We start from the raw sequence: 23,821 nt of genomic DNA, 5'->3' as shown, positions 1-23,821 counted from the left end.
AGTCGTTTTCCAATGTCTTTGACAGTTTTTATTTTTCATTATTTTGTTCAAAATAAATGTGCTGTGAGTAGGAGGCTTAGCCTGCTAGAAACCATTCCACTCTCACTGATTATCACTCCCCATATTGGATTTCTTACAGTTCCTCAAACACACAACTTTTCTCTGACCTCTGGGTCTCCACATCCGCTATTCCTTTACCTGGAGCACAGTCACCCCTGCTCTGTGGCTACCTTGTTTCCAATTATCCTTCATGCAGGAGTTGAAACATCAGTTGCTCCACAAAGTTTTTTCTTACCATTTCTTTTTTTTTGTTTTTTGTTGTTTTTTTTTAAGATTTTATTTATTTATTTGACAGATAGCACAAGTAGGCAGAGCAGCAGGCAGAGGGAGAGGGAGAAGCAGGCTCTCTGCTGAGCAGGGAGCCTGACGTGGGGCTCGATCCCAGGACCCTGGGATCATGACCTGAGCCGAAGGCAGTTGCTTAACCAACTGAGCCACCCAGGCGCCCCTTTTCTTACCATTTCTAATGCATACAGGTTGGTTCTGCTGCTATAATTCCCGTAGCACACTGTCCCATTTGTGGTATAAGACTCATCTTGCCTATACTTATTTAACACTTTCTTCCTTCTTAGAGTGTGAGCCACTTGAGAATAGAAACCGTACTTTATACTAAGCCTCACCGATAAGAAAGTACTCGGTAAAGATTATAGCTTTCTACAACGCCACAGTGTAAAATGTTTTTTTTTTTTTCTTTTTTAAATTTATTTATTTGACAGAGAGTTAGAGAGCACAAGTAGGCAGAGCGGCAGGCAGAGGGAAAGGGAGAAGCAGGCTCTCTGCTGAGCAGGGAGACCGATGCGGGGCTCGATCCCAGGACCCTGGGATCATGACCTGAGCCGAAGGCAGCCGCCCAACCGACTGAGCCACCCAGGCGCCCCCACAGTGTAAAATGTTTTGATTACCTTTTCACAAATATTGAGCAAGTGATTTATTAAAGTCATTCATAACGGAATCCATCAGGATACAGATGCATGTACAAGTAGGCATCAACCAATAATTATAACAAAATTTCTTTTTGTCCACTTTGCTAACATTGACTGTGTGTTCAAACTATGTCCGGCTCAGAAGCACAATAGCACCTTTTTGGAGGGTGTTCAGCATCAATAGCACAAAGCAAATATTTAAAAAACTAAGTCCAGATAAGTCTTCTGGTGGCTTTTATATATATCATCACCAAGAAATCCACCTGATAACATGAATGATTTATCATTCATGTCATGAGCTCCAAGACTGTTTTACAGCTTTAAAAAATTCTACTAAGTATAAATATGATCATATTCTTTTCCACTATCCAGAGCTCTCTTTCTCTCTGTAGCTGAGATACATAGAAACGTGTTATGCATCTCGGGAGTTGGATTAACTCATTCTAGACAAAAGGGTGACACTGCAATAGGCACCATTAGACATATTTTGTCTTCTCTTCAGGAAACCAAACACATTTAACAAATCAGAGTTTGGATATCCTGGAATGCTCCTGGGCACTCCATTAATTTCAAGTAGGAACCAGGGTCTAGCACAGGGCATGGCACATCGTTGTGAAACAAACATTTATTTAATAAATCAATGAAAACAGCCACAGCAAAAATTCAAAACAAAGGCAATTACAATAAACAAAGTTTATTGATTAGTCCATAAACATGACCTTTAAAAAAAAAAAAAAAGTATAAACCATACAACTGACTTTGGTAAATAAAACGAGGTGCTCCCCGGGTGGGAGGTCCACCTAACCAGCACAGCTCTTACAGCGCTGAAGACCATTCTCGTTGCAGGCCGTACACTTCAAAGCTTTGAAAGAGTCTGTAAAGCAGTTTCGAAACACTGACATCTTGCTCCCGTGGCAGACGGAGCACGGAAGAAAGCCAAAGCCTCCACAGGAGGGACACTCATGTGGATGCTGCACTCTCTGTAGAGGGACAAGAGAGGACAGAAAATGCGTTAGCATGAACAACTCAATCAGCCTTCCTGTCATTCTGTATTGTGGATGGTCATAAAATAATATTGGCATAATATGGCTGTGGACTTGAAATCACCGACCATTTATGCACATTAGACCCAGGGGGAAAGCTCGCTGAAGTTTCCCTTATTATCCCATTGATGGCCGTCAATAGCACAACCTTGGTTTGTGAAGGCTGGTACATTTTAGGTCAAAGGGTCCATATCCCAGGAAATCTATCATATGAAAACACATATTTACAAACCAAGCAATTCAGGAAATGGTTCTTCGCATTAGGGGAAAGTACTGTAGCTTTCCCTTTAGTATCTCTTAACAGTTTTATATCTTTGTTTATAGAAGAGTATCACTAATAGTGAGTCTGGAAAATCAGAAAACTAAAAGCTGAAGAATGGAGAAGCCACTACCAACTGAAGATTTGTTGTGGTATTGCACATTTGAATAATGCTTTGTTTTTTTAAAAGCACTCTCAAATGCCTTATTGTGTAGAATCTTTCCTTACCCCTCCTTTACACATACAGACACCTTCTACTGCAAAACAGATAATTCAGGCATCTTTACCCTCATTTTATACTTAAGGAAATAGGCATTGAAATCTTAAGACATTTATCTAAGTCCATAAAACTTCCCACAATGGCTATCCACCGTTCTACCTCAAGTAAAGATAGAATACCCTCCTACTAGAATAAAAATAACTATGCGGTATGTTGAGGATAATATTTTGAAAATTATTCACACACATTTCTATTTGCTTCTTTGAGCACATATCCTTTGCTGGAGTCCACCAGTGGTATCCATCAGCTGTGGAGAGATTAGGACGGAGTCATTACAGAATGCATACAGAAAGAAAAGTGAATTAAGACCAAGCTTCTGACTTGCAAAATAGGAGTCTGCAGCAATGTTTGAAAGCTTGGCTTTGTGAAGAGAACAATTGTTAAAATAAGATTGGAAAATATGAATCTATACACACCCACAGAAACACACTCAGACAAACATATTTTACATACACATATGTATGGCTGTTCTCTAGAGACTCACAACTGCACATACTAAAGTCTCCAAAGCACCCAAATGAAAAGGAACCTGATTAATTAGGTTTAACCCACCATTTTCCCAGGACATACAGCTATGATAACCCTTTTCCGAGGAAACAACTATAATTCTCTCACAATTAGTACCTTAAGGAATGCACTTTGGGGAACAAACATTAAGGGCATGATTGCCTGAAAATTTGTATGTTCCCAGACTCCTTTTCAGATACACATTTTCTCTATATAGCAAAGTTCACTTGCAATTACAGTTTGACTTAGCTATTATAGCAAGATGGCAAAATACATGTAATATCTCATTTTTAGCACCACTTTGATGGAAAGTAGTGACTGGCAAGCTGAATGAAACAAACAAGGAACTTTATCGAGATTATAGATTCAAAACTGTCCCAAAAAGTTAGATTGAGCATGTACAGCAATCTAGTTACTATGTAGGTGGGGTTTTGTCATTCCTTTGTGCAAGAATTGACCAAAACATGGTATAGTGAATTTATAATCTTACATAATATTAAAAAGTCTTTAGAAAAGCCCCTTCTTTAGGAAATGAAGAAATTCCTTCATAGGAAAAGGAGCTACTTTTAGTAGCTCTCAGGATAGGAAATGAAGGGAGTTTAAAAGCAAATTATAGGAGAATTAGTAAATAATGGTGTTCTTGTCAAATTTTAGAAAAATATGATAAAGATAGGCCCTTGACATTCACTAGAGCTATGCTAGAAGTTTATATCAAAAATATATAAGGACTTGTACAGCAAGAGCCCTGACTTGTCAGAACAGATGTTGGGCTGGCCTAGGTCCTAGAGAAAGGACCTGCAGGACCCCTGAGTCCAGGACTTCACCCATTAGCGCTAGATTATAACTAGGTCTGGGTTCCAAGTCGAATAGGGTTATCAAATTTTGCAATTAAAAATATGACATGCCCAGTTAATTTGAATTTCAGATAGACTACAAATAAATTTTTGTATAGGTATGTACCAAATATTGTCAAACTATGGAAACAGCCCAAGTGTCCCTTGATACTTGAATGGATAAAGAAGATGTGGCAGATATATGCAATGGAATATTACTCAGCCATCTAAAAGAATGAAATCTTGCCATTTGCAAGGACGTGGATGGAGCTAGAGAATATTATGCTAAGTGAAATAAGTCAGAGAAAGACAAAAACAGTATGGTTTCACTCATATGTGGAATTTAAGAAACAAAACAAATGATCATTGGGGGAAAAAAAGAGAGAGAGAGGCAAACCAAGAAAGAGACTCGTAACTATACAGAACAAACACAGTTATCAGAGGGGAGGCAGGGGGCGATGGTTTAAATACGTGATGGGGATGAAGGAGTGCACTTGTTGTGATGAGCATCAGGTGTTGCATGGACGTGTTGAATCACTATATTGTATGCCTGAAACTAATATTACACTGTATGCTAACTAACTGGAATTTAAATAAAAACAACAAAAAAAGAGCAAATCCCATGGTCATTCCTCTTTAATAGTAGTTTTTAACTTTATTTACATCCATGCTCGTCTCCAATAACATATTACATGGGATCCCTAAACCTAAAAGAGTTAACATGATGAGTGCTGTGACTGAAATAGAAGTGTGGGGGGCGGTGAGCAGGTCTGGAGCTCCCACTGCTCTATTAGCCTCCAGGAATCTCATTCCTGTTAAGTCATCCAGCACAATCTACTCCATTTGTTCTTCTAATAAAAATAAATAATTCAGTCATTTCTAGCTGTCTCCTTCAGAGAGCACTTTTGTTATAATGTTATACTTTCATCAGACTATGGTTCCAACTTAAAAGAGTTTCAACAAAGAGGAAAAACTGGCTTGGATTCGATGTATTAGATGCAGCTAAATAGATGGTTCCACCCTCAGGACAGATGTTGAAACAGCTAGAAAAGTCCCCTAAACAGGGACAATGTTCTAGGAAGGAGGAAGAAGGAGTAACCGAAGTTAACAATAGTTATTATTCATAGCAACAAAACAGACTTTCTCTTTCAATGAAGAGATTTACTGCAGAAACATTGAATGTGAAGCAATTAGTTTTTCCATGCCCTGTAGCCCAGCAAAGCAAGAAATTATGCAGACCTGGGTGAGACTAACACACAGAGGACTGAGTCTACAGAATGGCCATTCTTTGGAATGGGGGTTTGGGTAGAGGCATGTCTCTTTGGGGTGGAATTCAAGAAAAAAGGAAGGAGAAGTCATCCTCTCCTTTTACCTATTTCTGTTCACATATACTTGGTGAGAGACTTTAAACAAATAGATACTCAGCAGGTGAGACACTTTCATGTATTCATCCATTCCACAGATATTGAGTGTCTATTTGCCAGACACTGTACAAGGCACTGGGGATAAAGCAGTGAGCCAGACACTTCCCTGTTCACTTCGTAGTAGCTCTCAGCCCTACCCTTAGGTCTTTGCATAAGTCTACTCCATACTGCAATCATCTGAATTGAAACACAGAACTCCAGAGTCTCTAACAAAGGACCAAGGGAACAAGGATAAAAGGGGAGAACTCATGAATGGCTATCAAATAGATTTCCTTTGTAGCACAAACTCAAATTCAGAAATATAAAGAGATTTTCCCCTTATCTAATATAGAAACATCAAAGGCTTTCAGTATCTTCCTCGAGATTAGGAAATGAATATATTTATTATTTTTAACCTCAGATTGCCCACTCCTATTCTAGTAGAGCTTGAAAGACTCTTACGTATTCCAGCAAAGAGGAAGTAATTTATCTGAGTTCCTGTAACCATAAACCTCATCCAAGTTGTCTATGGAGCAAATTTATCCACATAACAAACTGTCAAAGAGTGCACACTTGGCATATAATCATCTCTGAACAATTTACCTCTGTCTATGTATTTTGTTTTAAACTATAGTCAACAATTTAATGCAGCAAATGCTTGTTAAGTGCCTGCTAAACACCTCTGTCTGATCAAGCTGCTAATAGACACAATCTTTCCTGATAATCAGAGTTTCCAGCACCCTCCATTTGCAGACTTGAGAAAGAAGCCACTGAACAAAATGCAGACACAGAGGAAATTTGTAGCTTACTATCCTAAATGTGTAAGTCTAAATATATGGGTCCGATTCTTGAACCCCGGGTGATGGATTGCCACAGACCTACTTAAAAAGATGTTCAGATTTCAGAGAGAGGCAGACAGGGTACATGGCCTGATTTCCCAGGTGAGTGGGTGGTGCTCTCCTGCTGTGGTCTATGAATACGCCATGGCCACCCCCAGCGGGAGGGGCAAGGGGTGATCATCCAGAACTCTGTTTCTCCAGGGAGGGTTAGGACAGTTTCTGGCAGCTCCAATGCCCTGTAAAAATACCCATAGCATCCTCCATGTGTAGCTGAAAATCTTACTTCTGTTCTTCATGAACAATAAATAAGTAGTCACCAGCCCTCAGGGGAGAGTCAGATTTTACAAGAAAAAAGTACAGGAAATGGACACTATGTTGGCAATCTCATTAGAATGACAAGAATGTTTGTTCATATCTTTAAAAAAAATAGCGAGGCTAAAGCTTACGTGGAGCGTCTCTACCATCTGCAATCTTTAATTCAGTATCTGCCATAACCAGGTGTTTGTTAATACATCTCAAGGCTCCCCTGGCTTTCTCTGTGTGGACTCCAGCAGGATCAGCTATCCATCATGGTTATTGTTTAGGGGGAGCCTTAAACACTTCTTTGCTTCTAATCTCCAGCTTGTTTATTCATATAAAGGAATTCATAAATATATAAATAAATAAATTTTACTCAAATGGTGTTTTCATTTCATCCTTCTCACCCAAGCATTATCCTACATAAAATACTGAAAACTAGGACCCGAATTATGAGGACCAGGACAGTCATTGTCTACCATGTAGCACCAAGTAACAGCAAACTAGAACCTGGCAAGGTCTGTCTGGTTTCTCTTGAAAGTTATCACCAATTTACCTATCTTCCAGGATGCCCCACCCCTAGTTTCCAAGAGCCTAGTGTTAAAATCTAGCCTGTTCCCTGGACCTAATGCTCTGTCTACTTGAGCCTTGGGTCTTGCCACATATGGTCAGATTTCCCAGACAACTACATGCCACTTAATTTGAGAGTCATGGCAGCATAGATTCATGCTTAAGACCATGGGCTTTGGAGTCAAGGTGATTAGAATCATGAATCAAACACTATGTGTAAGATCTTCAGCAAGTGATCTAATCCTCTGTGCCTCCATTTCCTTGTCAGTAAAATGAGGATAATAACAGAACCCAACCTGCCGAATTGTTGTGAGGTTTCAATGACTCAATACATGTAAAACATCAAGAATATTACTTGCTACCTAGTTAAGTCTCCAATGTTTCCAACCTCATGAATATTTAACTCCTACTCTGCTGCCAAAAGTCAACTTGAAGAATGGGATGGGTTTAGACCTGAATCTTGCATCACTTATCCACTTTTCTTGGCTCTTCCAATTGCCTCTCCTGAAGGTCAGTATCATTACCTAGGTTAGTGAGTCTTAAGCCTCCTTTTCAGCAGAGTTTAGGGCTTTCTTGGACAGCTGCAATTTCTCTACCAGTTTTGTTATATGGGAAAAGCAGCCCAATAGAGTTATAGCACCTTACAGCAACTACAACAGCAGAAGCCAGTACCATACAATTCTTTTCAACATCACGAACAGTCTTAAATATTTGCACCTTATTTGTGTCATCTGTAGAATGGAGACAGACTTAATGAAGAGAAAAAAATCTTCTTTCCAAAATATTTGAGCTGAGGGAGAAAGGTTATATTTATATAGCATGATGGTGTTAATCAAGTTGAATTAAGGGATTATAGACTCAAAGAATAAAAGTCCATGAACAGCTAAGCCAATCATCAATCTTTAAAAAGAATGAGAGAGATTTACCCTATATGACTCTAAAAGATGCTGTTAAACCACAGAAATGAAAACAGTATGACATTGGTACAATAAGAACAGACTATGGAACTGACTAGAGAACTTAAACCAAGACCCAAGTATAAATGGGGATTTACTATGATATAAAATTGGCACAACAAAGCAATAAAAAAATAGTAGATTATTTAATAGGTGATTTGGGGAAACTATCTCATCATAAGTAAGAAAATGAAGGGCAACCCTGTTGGGACCCTTCTCACTCCTGAGAACTTTTTCTGTATCTTCACTTAATAAACTTCTATCGCTTTACTAACAAACAAAAAAAAAAAAAAAAGAAAGAAAGAAAAGAAAAGAAAATGAAAGTGCATTCCATATGAATTAAGACCTAGATGTGAAATGTTATAAAGTTAATAGAAAGTAATATAGGATGATAATTATGTGAACTTAAGATGAAAGTTTACTTCATTATGAGGAAGAATGATCAATTTGATTATATCAGAGGATTTCTATTGGATGAAGGACATCATGAAAGAAACTGAAAAAAGGAAAGGAAATACTGACAATGACTAAAACAAACAAAAAATTATTTAGAATACAGAAGGGGCTTCTGAAAACCAACCAAGAAAAAAAAGACAATTCCAAGACTTTTAAGATGTAAGGTGTAAGAATACACAATTCACACAAGAAATTTAAAATCTAACAAGCATAAATGAGATACCTAAACTCAGTGGTAATCAGGAAAATGTAAATTAGAACAAAAGGGCAATATATATTTACACCTATACCCTAGCAAAAATTAGAGAACAATACATTAGAGAACAATATAAAAGAGTAAAGAATGCAGAAACAAACAAATAAAAGAATGTGGGAACACACTAAACTTCTTTCTCTACAAGAGGGAATATCTGCAAGGTGCAACCATTTCAGAGACCCATCTACCTGGAAAATTAAGTGTATGCTTAAGCAATTTCTACTCCCAGAGAAATCCATAAGGGAACATGTTCAAGGCTGTTCCTGGCAGCACTGTTTGAGAAGGGTGTTGAAGGACATTGGGGTATCCACTGGTGGAAAAGTAGGTAGGTAAAAAATAGTGGGTGGTCACCACGGAGCTGCACTGTCCAAAACAGGAGCCACTGGCCACATGTGGCTATTTAAATTTAATTTTAAATCAAGTAAAATTAAATAAAATTAAAATTTCAGTTTCTCAGTCACACTAGCCATATTACTCATGATAGTAGTGGTTATAAAGTGCTCAGTAGCCATATGTAGCCTGTGGCTCCTACTTTGGATAATACAGATATAAAATATTTCCATCATGGAGTAGTTAGAAGAAATGGATTAAATGTTCATACAGTAACATAGATGGTCCTTAAAAACATAGCATCTAGTGAAAATAATTTGCAACAAAATTAGGTAAAGTACATAACAGCATTACATAAATTAAAAATGTACACAGAAAATAATAATACACTTTAACCCAGTTAAATCATTTAAATAAAAAGATATGCCAAATTAATGGTTTCAAGAGGTTGGAGTCGAGTATAGAGACAAAAGGAAAAAAATAAATCCATACATACAGATTTTCAAGCTGAGAGGAGTTTCAAACTATGGAGTACCTGCCCTCATTGTATTTGTCCTTTGGAAAAGATCACAATATGAATAAGACATGACTCCTAAAACCAAGGCATACATAGTTCATTTGGGACATGAGTCAAACAACCAAAGAAAAATAATACAAAAGTCAAAAAAAATTTGATAAGCATCCAACAAAAAGAGAGTTATAGGAATTCCAAGGTGAGAGAGACCAGGAATGATTTGGGGAAGAAGGGATACTCTATGTTGGTTTTGAAGATGGTGGAAGGAAATGAGGAATTGGACCAAGAGCATTCTAGTCAGACAAGACAGCTTGCACAAAGGAATGGTAGGAAGAAGCCACAAATAGTTCTCTCTTTCAGGTGAGGTACAAAAAATGGTAGAGAATCAGACATGAGGTCAGTAAAGGAAACTAAAGCAAGAAAGCTGGTAGTGGCGTATAGATAGATACTGGGTGACCATATTGCCCAGTTCACCTGGGAGTGTCCTGGTTCATGTGTGCAGGCCCAGAACAATTATTAATAGACCCTTTTCACTCTCAAAGTGTCCCAGTTTGGGCAAGAAAACATATGACTTTCCTACTGATAGAGAGAAACAGGCTGATAAAATAGTTTAGCGGAGGGCTTCCTGGTTCCATATTGATTTGATACATTATATATTTGAACCAAGCACTGCTCTGATGCTATAATTATAAGGATTGGAACAAAATTAAAGTGTGCACTTTTGGAGAAACCATTTTTCTGTAATCTTTAGAAATGATAAGCTGGTCCATGGGAAAAATAATTTAAATGAAAAATTGTAAATGTGCTTCAAGACAATTGCCTGATTCTGAAACACCTCATCAACATCTCTATTACGAAGAATTAGGCTCTAATAATGCTGACTGGAATTCTCATCTAATAGTATGAGGTTGGGAGAAGCTAACACCAAAGTCACTCCAGCTGGAGCAAACCTAATGGCAGGTGATATCAAATTAAAACTACCACACGTACCCTGTTCCATATTTGTAAGAACATGAGGAGAAAAATGCAATTAGGAAAACTCAATTACAATCAGAATGTGTTTAACATTTTGATTACTAAAAATAAGTTGCTAAAAGCACAATTACCTCAATTTTGGTTAAGAGGTCTTGCAGTTCTCCTGATTCATTCATTGACAAAATTTTCTCAGCACCCTATTAACAAGAAAGGGTCGGGGGGGAGAAAATCCATTTTGTTAGTATTGGAGGAAACAAAGTTCTAGCCAGGAGAGAGCTTAACCCACAAGATATGAACACCATTCTTCCCTTAAGATCTAAGTAAACTTACAACCAGGAGGCCAAAGAAGGGAGGAAATTTCTTTTTCCCTTCACATATTCTCCCATTTAGTAAGGCTTAGTGGGAGCAGAAGGAAGACTGCCAGCAGGAGGTGAGAGCTGGGAAGCCCACAACTGTCAGATTACATCCAGATATGGAAGGTTCCAGCACCCCGCCTCAGAGTTGTTCAGTTCTGCCATCTGGAAAAGGAGACCATTGAGCAAATTCCCAGCCGGGGCTGTCTCCACCCTATTCCCAGCAGTGCTGACATGACCCTTTTTACAGTCATGGATGTAAAGATAGCAGCAGCTAATAGCAATAATGAAATTAATAACCACTGACACAAATTAAGCACGCATTATGAACCAGGCAGCCAACATCATCTGATTAGAAGTGGTAGACTCTATTAATAGCACAAAGTGAGCCTCAGTGAGATTAAGCAACAATTCCAAGGCCACGCAGAAAGCAAGCAGAATGGGAATTTGAACACAAGAAGGGAACTCACCCCACATGGAAGGAAACGTGCCAGATTCCTGGAGAAATCTGAATGCAACCCTGAGCCAATCCCAAACTTGACCATGAAACCGAGAACAGGGGCAATGTTCACACTTTCCAACAAACTCACAGTGTTTCTTCCAACTACCGCGTTCTCCTTTCCTGCCCAGCCTCTTACATTCTCCTACTCGATTTCCCAAAGTAGAGGCATACAGAAGGAAGGAAATTATTTCTGATCAAAGGCAGAGACCATAACAGTTGCTGGCACAGAAGAGGTGTTGAATCAACTTTTGATTAATCAACAAGACGGGGAGAAATAGCATCACACAGTAAATGCTTCTTGGATTCCTCTGCGCACGGGGCTGGGTGGAAAACTCAAAGACTCACTTAAAAAAATTTAAAAGGTCTTTGTACTTAAGAAGGTTACAATAGATTTTTATGCAAACACCCAACAAAGTAAGCCACAACGTAGAATGGAAAGGGAAAGTGTCAAGTGGGTGGTGCAGAGAAGGACAGCGAGGAAATCCTAATATGGGTGGGAAGGATCTGCTTATTGAGGGCAGAGAAGGCTTTCTGAGGTTAGTGGCATTTGATCTGGACTCTGAAGCTTAAGGGAGGTTTCTAAGACAGCGTAGGCAATTTTCAAACTGGTGTAGAGGAGCCTTTAGTTCTGGATTTTATTTCAGTTTATCTTATAAAACTCATGTCATCTTAATCACCATCAGAAATGTCAACTTGATATATTAAAAAGTACTATGAATGAAGATGCAGGGTTCCAAAGGATAGATGTAGCTCTACAGGGCAGGTTATATTCTTTTACTTGGGGGTGGCTTGGCCAGGAGTACAAAGAGACACCTACAGTGGGAACCAAGGTAACAAAAGCAGCAAAGAAAACATGAAATTCTAAATCGTAGCCATAACTGGTAATATTCTACTTTTGCTGCATTCTATTTCTTTTATGAGTCAGCTACGTGCTAAAATGGGAAAAGCTCCTGGGGAATCTCGTCCATGAGCGAAAGCAGCGAGGAGAATATATGACTCATTTTTCCTCAATGAAAGCACATGCACCACAATGACCCCAAACAAAATGAATATCCCAGAGAAGCTATCACACATCTGCTTCCCAGCACTTTTCTTATCTCAGCTGTCAATGAGCCTTAGTCAGTTGTTTAAAATACAATGAATAGGCCAGGAAAGGACTTCTCATTACCCATCAATACATGCAATTTGCCCTGCCTCAGCCAAGTAATTCCAGCACCATCAATAGTGCAAGAGCAGGTTCTGCGTTTCAATAGAAACACAGGCTTTGCTCACATTAAGCAATATATATACCTAAATGCATGACAGTCACCTGCTCTTCAAGACACGCCTGGGGTCTGGTGCATAGGTGGTGTACCAAGTGCTGAAGGTGGGAAAAATTCTGCTCTGTACCGGGGACCTGGGAGCTGAGGACTCGGTGCTCTCTCAACGGCTGCTACTCAGCATAGCCTCCACCCACAAGTCCACCTGGCCGGCCCTCAGATCATTTGCTCAGAATGAGCCTTCTGCTCTTTTGCCAACTACTGAGCAGGAACAGTAGTCAAAGTCCCCCGCCTCCCCACTGGGTCCCGCGTCCCCAACCTCCACCTGACCCTGTCCTTGCCGAACCTAAGTGCAAGCATGTAAGTCTACCATTCAGTTCCACACAAGTAGAAATTAATTAATCTTTCTCTTCCTTGGCATAGTTTTCCAAGACTTCCAGGATACCTATGGAAATATTTCTAATGTATTTTTCAGTGATTCAGATTTTTTTTCTGAAAATTAATACAATCCTGAAATTAATGATAATAGGAATGTGTGGGGTGCTTTATAGACACTGGCTCTTTTAATCATCAGTGCAAAGTAAGCATTATTATCTCATTTTTTTAAATAAAGAAAATAAAGTTTGAAGGAAATAAGGAACATGCCCAGCACCTTTTAGTTCATCAACACAAAGCCTAGCCAGATCTTGAATTCAGGTCACACTGCCTCTAAAACCTGCACTCTTTCCATGATGCCATGCATGCTGTCTGCTCATTGATACAATTTATTAGTGAAAAAAATGCTACAGATAAATCCTAGTCTGCGGAACATGACCGTTTATGATTAGGATTCCCTGCTGACAAGGTGCCCAAGAAAGTCAAGTGAGTGCAAGCTTTCACTGCAAGGACTCTAAACAATTCATTTGAATGTGCCAGAGAAGCTAAGGAACATCCCAGTTTCCTTCTTAGGTCAGTGTCATGCCTTATTTGGTTATTTCAAATACACTGCATATTCCAGGAAAAGACTTACTTCATTATCAACTTCAATACATGAAATTAGCTCTATTCTCAAATTCTTCCCACCTTAAAATTCTGAGCAGTGAGCTGTGACATGTGAACAAACCACTTTATTTTACATGTAACAAGCTTCTCAGATGAAGATAAGACACTCTACATAATCGTTCCTCATATAAATCACCAAAAAGAGACTCACACCTTCAAGGAACAAGAACAAGTTGAGAAAAGTTATCAGCCCCTTGCTGATTAGGACTGCCAGACACTTACCCAACATTTTTGATCCATGAATGTGCAAAAACATGCCACCATACTCATTCATACTTATGTTCATTCACCTATTACCACATTCAACAGTTTGGAGCCTCCATGATGGGTTAGGCACTGTGCTAAGTGTTAGAGATATAAACAATAAACAAACAAACAAAAAGGCTCCCTGTACTGAGGGAGGTAAAATCTTTTGGAGGAGACAGATGTTAAACAAAAGATCACACACATAAATGTAAATTTATCACTGTCATAAATACCACAAAAGAGATGTTGGTACAAGATGTTGTAAAAGTATATATAGTAAGGTGTAATTAACCTAATCAACAAGATTAGGGAAAACTCTGTAAAGTAATGATTAAGCTGTTATCTTTATGAAAACGAGTAGGTAACTGAGCACATAGATAGAATGAAAGGAAGGAAATTAATTAGGGAAATAAGACTACCAAATATCATATGTACACAACTTTTTATGGTCACCATTTCCTTTGATCCAAAATGAGAAAAATTATGTTCAATGAAACTTCCTATCAGATTCTGCATAGTATTTTGGATTGGTGCCCTGGAAGAAACATAGGGAAGATACCAGGCCACAGTGTGAGCAGTCTATTTTACCAATAAGCTGAGGAGAACATAAAGTTGGTATAAGCCAGCTTAGATTCATCATACTCTTCCAGATCTCTGTGAAGAGTTGTAGGTCAGGGGTTTCCAAACATCATCATCGAAAACCAAAATAAACAAATACAAACACGTAAGTACTTTTTTCCAAAGAATTACTTAAAGTCACTCATATAGATTTTAGCTGTCTCCAGGCTGATGGATCTCCATGCTGATATCCAGGCTCTGCGAGTCCGCATTGAACACCCACGTTTGGAAACCATTGACCTGAAATTTCTGAGAGGTCCAGAAGAACTAAAAAAAAATGTTCTCATTAACCAAAACCAAACACAACTTTTAATGTATATATACATATAAGCATATTGTGTGTTATACATATATATTACATATTATTTTGTTTTAATTTTTATTGACATTTATTCACATACCACTTCATCTTACTAAGAAAGTTGCCCACAATACAAGATCCATACAATGATATAATAAAATAAAATTTGAATAAAAATTCAGGACATAAGAAATGTCCTAAATACATTTCAAAATGATAGCTAGGATTGAGCCTTAAATTTAATTCTAAGCCAGCTCCTCAGTTGAGACAAAGTTTTTCTTAGCATGGTCGTCAAACAACGCAATGCCTTACCATAATACTTTAGACGATCTGGCTACTATAATAAATAATACCCCTGCTTTTTCATTAACCATAAAAATATAGTCTCCAAATAAATACCAGCACAGAAGTGGCTCTTGACTCAAATAGTACAAGTTTTCATCCTTCCTGCTGGCTTCAAGCAGGCTCCTTTTGCCTCTCGCTTAACTACCTCCCTGCCATATATTTTTTTCTATTTTACCAGTAAACTGCTTGCTGAGTATCTTCTAGTGACTGGGATGAAACCCAAACTCCTCAGCATGGTCGACAAAAACCTCCACAATCTGGTGGGACCAGCCCTTCCAGCCCTGTCCTTTAATATCATGTACTCCCGATACTCTGAATCTCTCTCCTTCTCCTGGACCTACCAGGTCCTTCCATGAGATAATGTGCCATTGCCCATGATCTGTACCTTTGCCCAAAGTTTCTTCTATCCTTCCCACCCTCTCCTGGAAAACTTCTCGACGTCCTTCCAAACCCAAACAATATGTTACCTTACTGATGAAGCTTCTTTGATTTTCCCAGACAAAAATCAGTATTCCTTCCTCTGGGCTCTCAGACCACATTATGCCCCACTGCACAGCGAGCCCAACAGTGATTACAGGGGCCACGACTTCTTCACAGACCCAGTGCTTTGTGTGCTGCACCAGAGATACTCAATAAGTATTCGCCATATTAATGTCTTCAGCCGTTTTGTAGTAAATACAGCATTAAATTCCAAATGGCTGTTTCTTATGATGAAGGCTGATTTAAAAAGGACAGATAAGCAAAGGCATAAATCAAAATGCACCTTGGTGGAGGTAAATCTGCAAGCTGATTCGATTTGATGATAGAATGCCAGACACCTAGAGGAGTGAGAGGAACGAACACGGTGTAAATGCTTTCTCCTAACCATCGCTTCTTTCAGCAGGACACTTGATGGGAAGTGAAGAGCAAACCACTGCAGGCCACACTCTGATGAAGACGAGGAGGCCAGGACTCTCTAGTGTCAGTTGCTAAAGGATTTTTCTGCTGTGTAATCAGGAGAGCAGATGGCAGGGTTGGCAAGGAGCTCAACCAGTACCCAGCACGGTGACTGCCAAAGGATGGGCTCAATAAATGTTTGTTTCTGGGGCTGCCATGCCCACCAGAACAGGAGGTTACATCAACCCTGGAGACAGGCCACCTGAGCCCTGCTGACAAAGGCAGAATTTACTTTAGGAATCAACTCTGGATCATCTCCAGTACATGAACAAACTCCATTGAGACCCTGGAGTTCTATACCAAACACTTAGGCCTGGAAAACGTTCAAAGTAGGTGTAGCGATATCCCTCCAGTGTCTTATAAAACACAGTAAAACCTCCATAGAGAATCTCATTCTAAAGAGCACGGTTTTCCTGTGTCCCTGGCAGGAAGAATAAAATGCAAAATTGACTATAAACTAGTTGACTTGTTTTATGTAATTATATAATACTGACTTTGGGGTTTTAAAAAATGCCTGCCAAAGACAGTGATTTAGGTTTTGGGTAATTAATGCCCAGCCACTTATTTTCAGTGTAGCTATAAAGAACAATTTCTCATGGAGGCCCATCTTGATCTTTTTATAATAAAGCCATATCATCCAAGTAGATGATCATGGGGATATACTATTCTCTTTTCTATGCAGAAGGCCATCTCTCTTGTTCCTTTATTTATTTGTTCTTATTCCTTTAAAATTAATATAAAATCATATAAAAGTGACATCAAGTCACTAGGTTAAAAAAAAAAAAAAGATAGTATTAGGGGCTGAGCTAGAAGCCAGAAGATTGTTTTATTTAATAGACTTAAGACTATTATCTACTGTGTCACAAAATTCTCTGCATAAACTGATTTTTAGAATGCAGTGATTAAGTTCACCAAAGTTTTTTTTTAATTCAGATATAATTGATATATAACATTTTACTAGTTTAAGGTATACAACATAATGATTCAATATTTGTGTATGTTGCAACATGAACACCACAATAAGTCTGGTTAACGTCCATAACAGCACATAGTTATGCATTTTTTTCTAGCAATGAGAACTTTTAAGATCTACTCTTAGAAGCTTTCACATACACAGTGCAGTATTGTAGGCTATAGTTACCATGCTGCACATGACATCCCCAGTATTTATTTATTTTATAACTGGAAGTTTGTACCTGTTGGCCCCTTTCCCCTATTTTGCCTCCCTGTCCCACACCCACCTTTGGCAACCACCAATCTGTTCTTTGTACCTACGAATTCGTTGGGTTTTTTTTTTCCTTTAGATTCCACAAATAAGTAAGGTCATACGGTATTTGCCTTTGTCTGTCTGACTTACTTCACTTACTAGCATGATGCCCTCAACTCCATCCATGTTGTCAAAAATGACAGGATTTCATTCTTTCTTATGGCTGAATTATATATATATAATATATATGCATATCACAATTTCTTTATGCGTTCATCCACTGATGAACACTGAGGTTGTTTCCATGTCTTGGCTATTGAAAACATTGCTGCAGTGAACATGGGGGTGCATATGCCTTTTTGAGTTAGTGCTTTTGTTTTCTTTAGATAAATACCCAGAAGTGAAATTGCTGGATCATATGGTAGTTCTAGTTGTAATTTTGTGAGAAACCTCCATTGCGTCTTCTACTGTAGCTGAGCCAATTGACTTTCCCTCCAACAGTGCACAAGGGTTCCCTTGTAACTACACCCTCGCTAACACTTGTTTTTTCTCGTCTTTTTGATTATAGCCATTCTAACAGGTGTGAGGTGATATCTCACTGTGGTTTATATTTGCATCTTCCTGATAATTAGTAACGTTGAGCATCTTTTCATGGGCCTGTTAAACATCTATATGTCTTCTTTGGAAAAAAGATCATCTGCCCATTTTTTAATTGGATTGCTTATCTTTTTGCTATCTAGTTGTACGTGTTCTTTATATTTTTGGGTATTAATCCTTTATCAGATATATGATTTGCAAATATTTTCTCTCATTTGGTAGGTTGCCTTTGCATTTGGTGATGGTTTCCTTTGCTGTGCAGAAGCTTTTTGTTTTGATGTAGTCTCACTTGTACATTTTTACAACCAAAGGTTTTCTGACTAAGACTCCAGATTCAATCCTGGTGCCCCCACTTACAAATTAATTAAACTTAGACAAATAAGGTAAACTCTTTAAGATTCAGTTTCATTTGTAAATTGGCTATAATTATGTTTATAGTGTTGTTGTAAAGATTACAAAAGATAATATGTAAGTCTAGGACACTGTATGATACATAATAGGAATTCAATAAATGGTAGTTGTTTATTATTATTATTATTATTATTATTACTATTATTATTATTATTGAACTCTTTGAGAAAATTTGTAATTTAGGATTAATTCTGAGTGCACAAAATTTGATCTGCAAACATTTCCTATCTAGAGTCAATAAATAATAAAAGAAAAGTGGAGATCAACAGGAGTATGACATTGTTTTTGGATGATGTCACCATAAAGTAAAGAGAACACAATAAAAAAAAAAAAGGAGGTGGAGTGTCAGACAAACTGGGATGAAAATGGCTTATTAAAAAAGGTGCATGTGATGTGATGAGCACTGGGTGTTATACATAACTGATGAATTGCTGAACATTACCTCTGCAACTAATGATGTACTATATGTTGGCTAATTGAATTTAAATTTAAAAAAAGAAAAGAAAATGTGATATGAAACTTGAAGACTCTCTAGCTAAGTTGTAGAATTGTTAATGTATTCTTCATTATGAGAGATTTAACTAGCTTTCAGCTAGGGCTCTCTGGGAAGTCAGAAACTAAGGACAGTTAGTGAAAAATATTACTGAAAAAAACCAAGTTGATTATTTTTCTTGGATAACATGGATATTTAATCACTCAGCAGGAAAAATATATGAGGAAGATTCACATGGTGAGGGGAATTGAGAGATATAATTAGTTGATCAAAATGTCAATTATAATTTCATTAATAGGAGGGAGCTCCTACTTAAATAGGCCTAAATCCCAGATGGGATCCAAGGATGTTTAGACATGGACAGGTGACTGAAGAATCATCACTGAAGCTTATGCATTCAATAAAAATTACTCTTTCTTATTATGAGCTTAGTGAAATTATCACCCCTACCTAGTTGCTACCTAGAAAGACTTTTCTGCAGTGTTCTGAAGTTCAGGGTCATGAAATGAAACAGATGTCCCATTTTTATAAGGTACTATAATGCTAAAGAGTCATGAGTTGTCTCATAATCGTTCTTTTTAAACTCATGAGAATAACCCAATGCATCTTTAAACTTGGATGCCCAGAGTTTAACTGAGGAGCATCTAATGAAAGGAGAATCTACAGAAGTGTGGACGACATTAAGCAAACACTTCACTTGGTGAAACACCGGGGGTGGGCAACAATGAAGTTGTAACTACCCCTAAGTCTAGCAATCTTGAGGAAGGTATTATATGACAGAGCCTAACAAAAGAGGTAGCCATGGGAAGGGGGCTGAGAGGAACTCAGCAACTGCCCGAATTGCACCTAAGCTTGAAGGGAGCAGAGAACATAAATAGCCTCTCTATCCAGCCTCACTCAGATTTCCCCCTTAGCCTCCCTCTGAAGTCAGAAGGCAAAAGATTCTGCGTCTGTCAAGTTTACCTTTCTTTGGCTCAGAACAGGCCAGTGAAGGGGAAAGAATGGATCTGGAAGGGAAAACAGAAAGTAACCAGCCCACCAGCCATGAATCACATGATTCCTTTCATTCTAATGGAGTCAGTCACTGTTTGAGTCCGTTTATTATGTGTCTTCAGAACAAGAGGATAAGAATATGAGAATCTTTCTGTAAGCCTAGGGTGAAAGGAAGTGAATCGAGTGGGTAACAAGGTATGTTGGAAAGGCTGAACGGCTGGAGTTAAAACTGTGCGTTCGGCCACATATTAAATCCTGTCCCTGCTACTTATTTGGGTGTGCAGCTTGGGCAAGGACTTAAGCCCTCAAAACCTCAGTTTTCTCAGCTATAAAATGAAGAGAAAAATATCACTATCGGGTAGGGTTGTAAGAAATAAATGAGATAAGGCATGTGACGTGCTTAACATAGTACCAGGCAGGCACACATAGAGCCTTAGTAATGAGAATCGTATTTGTTTATTTTTGTTGTTTTCAGCAGACTAGTAGAAGTAATGGATTTTCCACTGAGCCTAATTCCAAAGATCTATTTTGAAAGCCTCACTGTCAACTGTTTTCTTTTTTAAATCAACTGCAGTGACCTCCTTATTGTGGAACTATCCTCCTTCTATTATTGATGAGGAGAGAATATTAATTACCCCCACTCCACTGTCACTATCCATTCTCCTTTTTAGTCAGAGAATCCTTTGAAATTTATTTACGCACAGCTTATAGCGAAAGACTGTTTTCCCCAGCCTCCTGTGTAGTAGATGTAGCCATGGGGCTGAGACCTTTCCAGTGAGATGTGAGCAGAAGTGATGCGTACAGCTTCCAGGCCAGACTCTTAAAAGCAAACAGATCATCCTATACTTATTCTTTTTACCTTTTGACAAGCCTGAAAAAAATGTAATGGAGGTGAGCCATTTTTAAACAGGAAGTGAGGACTCACCCTGAAGGGAGGTGCAGTAAGATAAAAATCTCTCATGGAGCAGAGACAGTCTATACCTTTGGACCACTACCAGCTCAGACTTACTTGAGAGGCAAATAAATATCTACCTTGTTTGAACCAATAACCTATGAGTTGTATAAATGGCGGATAAACACATAGATACATAGATATAGATATACATACATATGGATGGATGGCTGGGCAGACAGATGGACAGATAGACAGATTTATGTAGGGATATAGAGACAGAGACAGAGATAGATAGAGATAGGATGAGGATGATGTTATAGAAGTGAGTTGGAGGCCAGCATAAACTCCTGGGTACTGCCCAAAATTTAAGAATTTTTTCAGCCATAAGATTTAGGAAAAGAAGTAAAACAGGATAGCAATAATAGCCTTGTCCAGAGAGATATCCTATATATATTTTTAGACTCTTTACCCTTTCTTTTAGGAACTCTCCCTGCCAGAAATTTCTTCTCTTTGGAGAAGAACACCGAGGAACTAATTGTGTAGGCAGGTCAGGAAGGATGAATAAAACTCAGGTCTCTAAATCTGGACTAAGAACAAAGCCCGGTACTCCTTTGTCATTTCCCTTTGTCTTGGCCTTTGTGGCCTCCAAAGAAAGCAAGCTTGGGATTTTCTCAAAGTTATAAGGCTCCCGTGATTCATCTCTTGAGAAACTTGGTTATTGCAGGGGTAGGACAATGCCAGGAGGACAGTTCTTAAGGAGTGGGGGAGGGAGGGGTTTGAGCAATGGCCCTAAGTGAAGCCTCTAGTAGTCTATCGAGCACCTCCCATTAACCATGTGCTCTACAAGCATTACCCAATTTAATCTTTACTGTATCCCTGCAAAACATTTTTTAAAATCCTAAGTTTTAAAATAGGGAAACTGAGACTCAAAGAGATTAGGAAAGTAAGTGTCACAGGAGTACTTGTTCAAGATTGTCACACAGCTATCAGTTGTCAGGGTCAAGGTTCACATCTAGATCTACCTGGCTCTGAAGTCTATGTTTTTCTTCACTGAACTTCACCTTTTCCCATATATATACACATACCTCTAAGGGATGCTATGAGAATAAAGCATGATACTAACCTGTTAAGCCACAGTTTAATATAGAACATAGCAAGTGCTCAATAAATAATGCCCATTCCTACTACTATTCCTATAACCTTTATTATTATCCTCACACACCATAATATTAATAAATTACAAATTTTGCCTAATGTTCAGTGATGGTAGATGATAAAGAACATAGTTTTTAGATCTTGTCATTTCTTAGGTCCCCTAGACCATTTCAGCATTTCATTTATGCCTTCAGGGAAGGCAAACTTCTGCTATAAGGTTCTGACCTGTGTATCTCCTATTTGCCTTCCTGAAGCAAAGAAGTAAATGGGTGGAAATAGAGGCCATCTGTCAAAGGAAAGGTCTGTTTTGGAGCATCCAGAGGGTAAATATGTAGTGTTCTTCTTTAGAAGATGGGCTAATGCAAAAGTCATCCATGAAATGACCATTTACCTTACCAACCATTTAATAAGGCAAAGCACGGTCACAGATACAAAATAATATACTAACACTAAAAAGATGAAATAATCTAAGAGAAATGAAAGCATACTTGAAGCAGTAAAAAGTAAAATAAAAAAGTAGATTCCAAGAATAAAAAGAAATAATCAATGAAAACTAGATAAAATGAAGCAAATAAAAACTAGGAAATAGATATTAGTGAAATAAAATATTATAACCAAAGCCACTGCAGACTAAGAAAATTAAGATAAAGAGAGCCCCAGAAACATTTTAAAAATAAAACAAAATGGGAAAAAAAAAAACATTTGAAAGTAGAAAATTAACCAGTTACGGTATTATGAGGTATGAGAATAAAAGCCAAAGAGTTTTATTAGCATGCATAAAAGAGGTGGCCTCCAAGGCCCGGAGCATAAACCCTCACATGGAAACTACCCAGGCTTTCAAAGCCAAAGCACCAAGTTACTAAACTATAAAAGGTACCACCAAGCAGCCAGTTCCTCCACTGAGCATCCTAGCCATCAATCTTGACTCCACTTTTCATCACCTCACGTCCACCCCAATCAGGAAATCCTGTTGATTCACCTGCAATGTTCAGTTGGAATCCACCCATTTTTCAGCACCTCTACGGCTGACGTCCTACTCCAAGGGTTGGCCCTTTCCCTGCTTTTATTCTTGCATGCATCCACTTCTCCGCTCCATGGAGGCCAGAATAATATTCTATAAAGTCAGAAGGGTCACTTCACTTGCCATTCTCCTGATTAAAAGCATTGAACACCTCTGCCTTCCGTTTATATCAGAAGCCAGATCTCATACCGTGACCTATAGGATTCTGTGTAGATGGCCCCAGCTCTCTGACCTACCTCAGTTTCACCTCGGTCTCAAGCTCACAAACTTCCCACTGGGCTTTCTTCCTATGTTCTTTTAGCTCCTAGAACAGGCCAACTTTTTCTCATCTTAGAGTATTGGCCTATGCTTCAGGGCACACAGTCTCTACCATCAGAATGCACAATTCCCAGGATCTCTTTATGATGGCCTCATGGTAATGCTCCAAGTCTTAGCCTCAAGTCCCAGATCCTTAGACAGACCTTCTCCAATCACCCAAATTAATTAAACTCTTTTTCTAATTATTACCAATCGCAGATCCTATTAACTTCCTAGAAGTTTACAATCTGTAATTTAGTACATACTTATTTACCTGCTCATCTCCCCCAGTAGAATGTAAGCTCCATGGGAGCAGAGACAACAGCTATGTAATTCAACACTGTGTGTAGCTGGCACCTGGTGTGGGACTGGACTCCTATTAGTTTCTCATAAATATTTGCTGAATGAAACACCATACTGTGGGTGGGCTTCCTTTCCAAAGCTTTGGACTCCCTAGTGGGTAAGAATCCTCAAGATTCAGAACCAAAGGACAGAAAGCAGGATGCTTGGTCTCCATGCCCTTCACCCACATCTGGCCTCCCACTTGCCCATGAGTACTGCCTACCTTAGATATTAGTGTTAGGATAATTGGGCACAACAAGATTGAATTCTGTGGCCCGTCTCCTTGATTGGTATAGTTTGCAATCTGG

At 38.6% G+C, this 23,821-nt stretch overlaps 1 protein-coding gene across 1 annotated transcript in view; it reads right to left on the bottom strand.

The window, feature by feature from the left end:
* Positions 1–1,697: 1,697 nt before the first annotated feature.
* GRXCR1 (glutaredoxin and cysteine rich domain containing 1) overlaps positions 1,698–23,821 on the bottom strand; it is a 120,023-nt gene continuing 97,899 nt past the window's right edge. The window contains exons 3-4 of the mRNA XM_032400280.1: positions 10,633–10,698; positions 1,698–1,963 (exon numbers count right to left, since the gene is read on the bottom strand). Of these exons, the coding sequence (XP_032256171.1) occupies positions 1,784–1,963; positions 10,633–10,698 (246 nt within the window). The 3' untranslated portion in view covers positions 1,698–1,783. The remainder of the gene's footprint in view (positions 1,964–10,632; positions 10,699–23,821) is intronic.

This window comes from Phoca vitulina, unplaced genomic scaffold (assembly GCF_004348235.1).
Source record: "Phoca vitulina isolate PV1807 unplaced genomic scaffold, GSC_HSeal_1.0 scaffold3, whole genome shotgun sequence".
NCBI lineage: Eukaryota > Metazoa > Chordata > Mammalia > Carnivora > Phocidae > Phoca > Phoca vitulina.
This window is presented reverse-complemented; position numbering and strand designations above follow the sequence as displayed.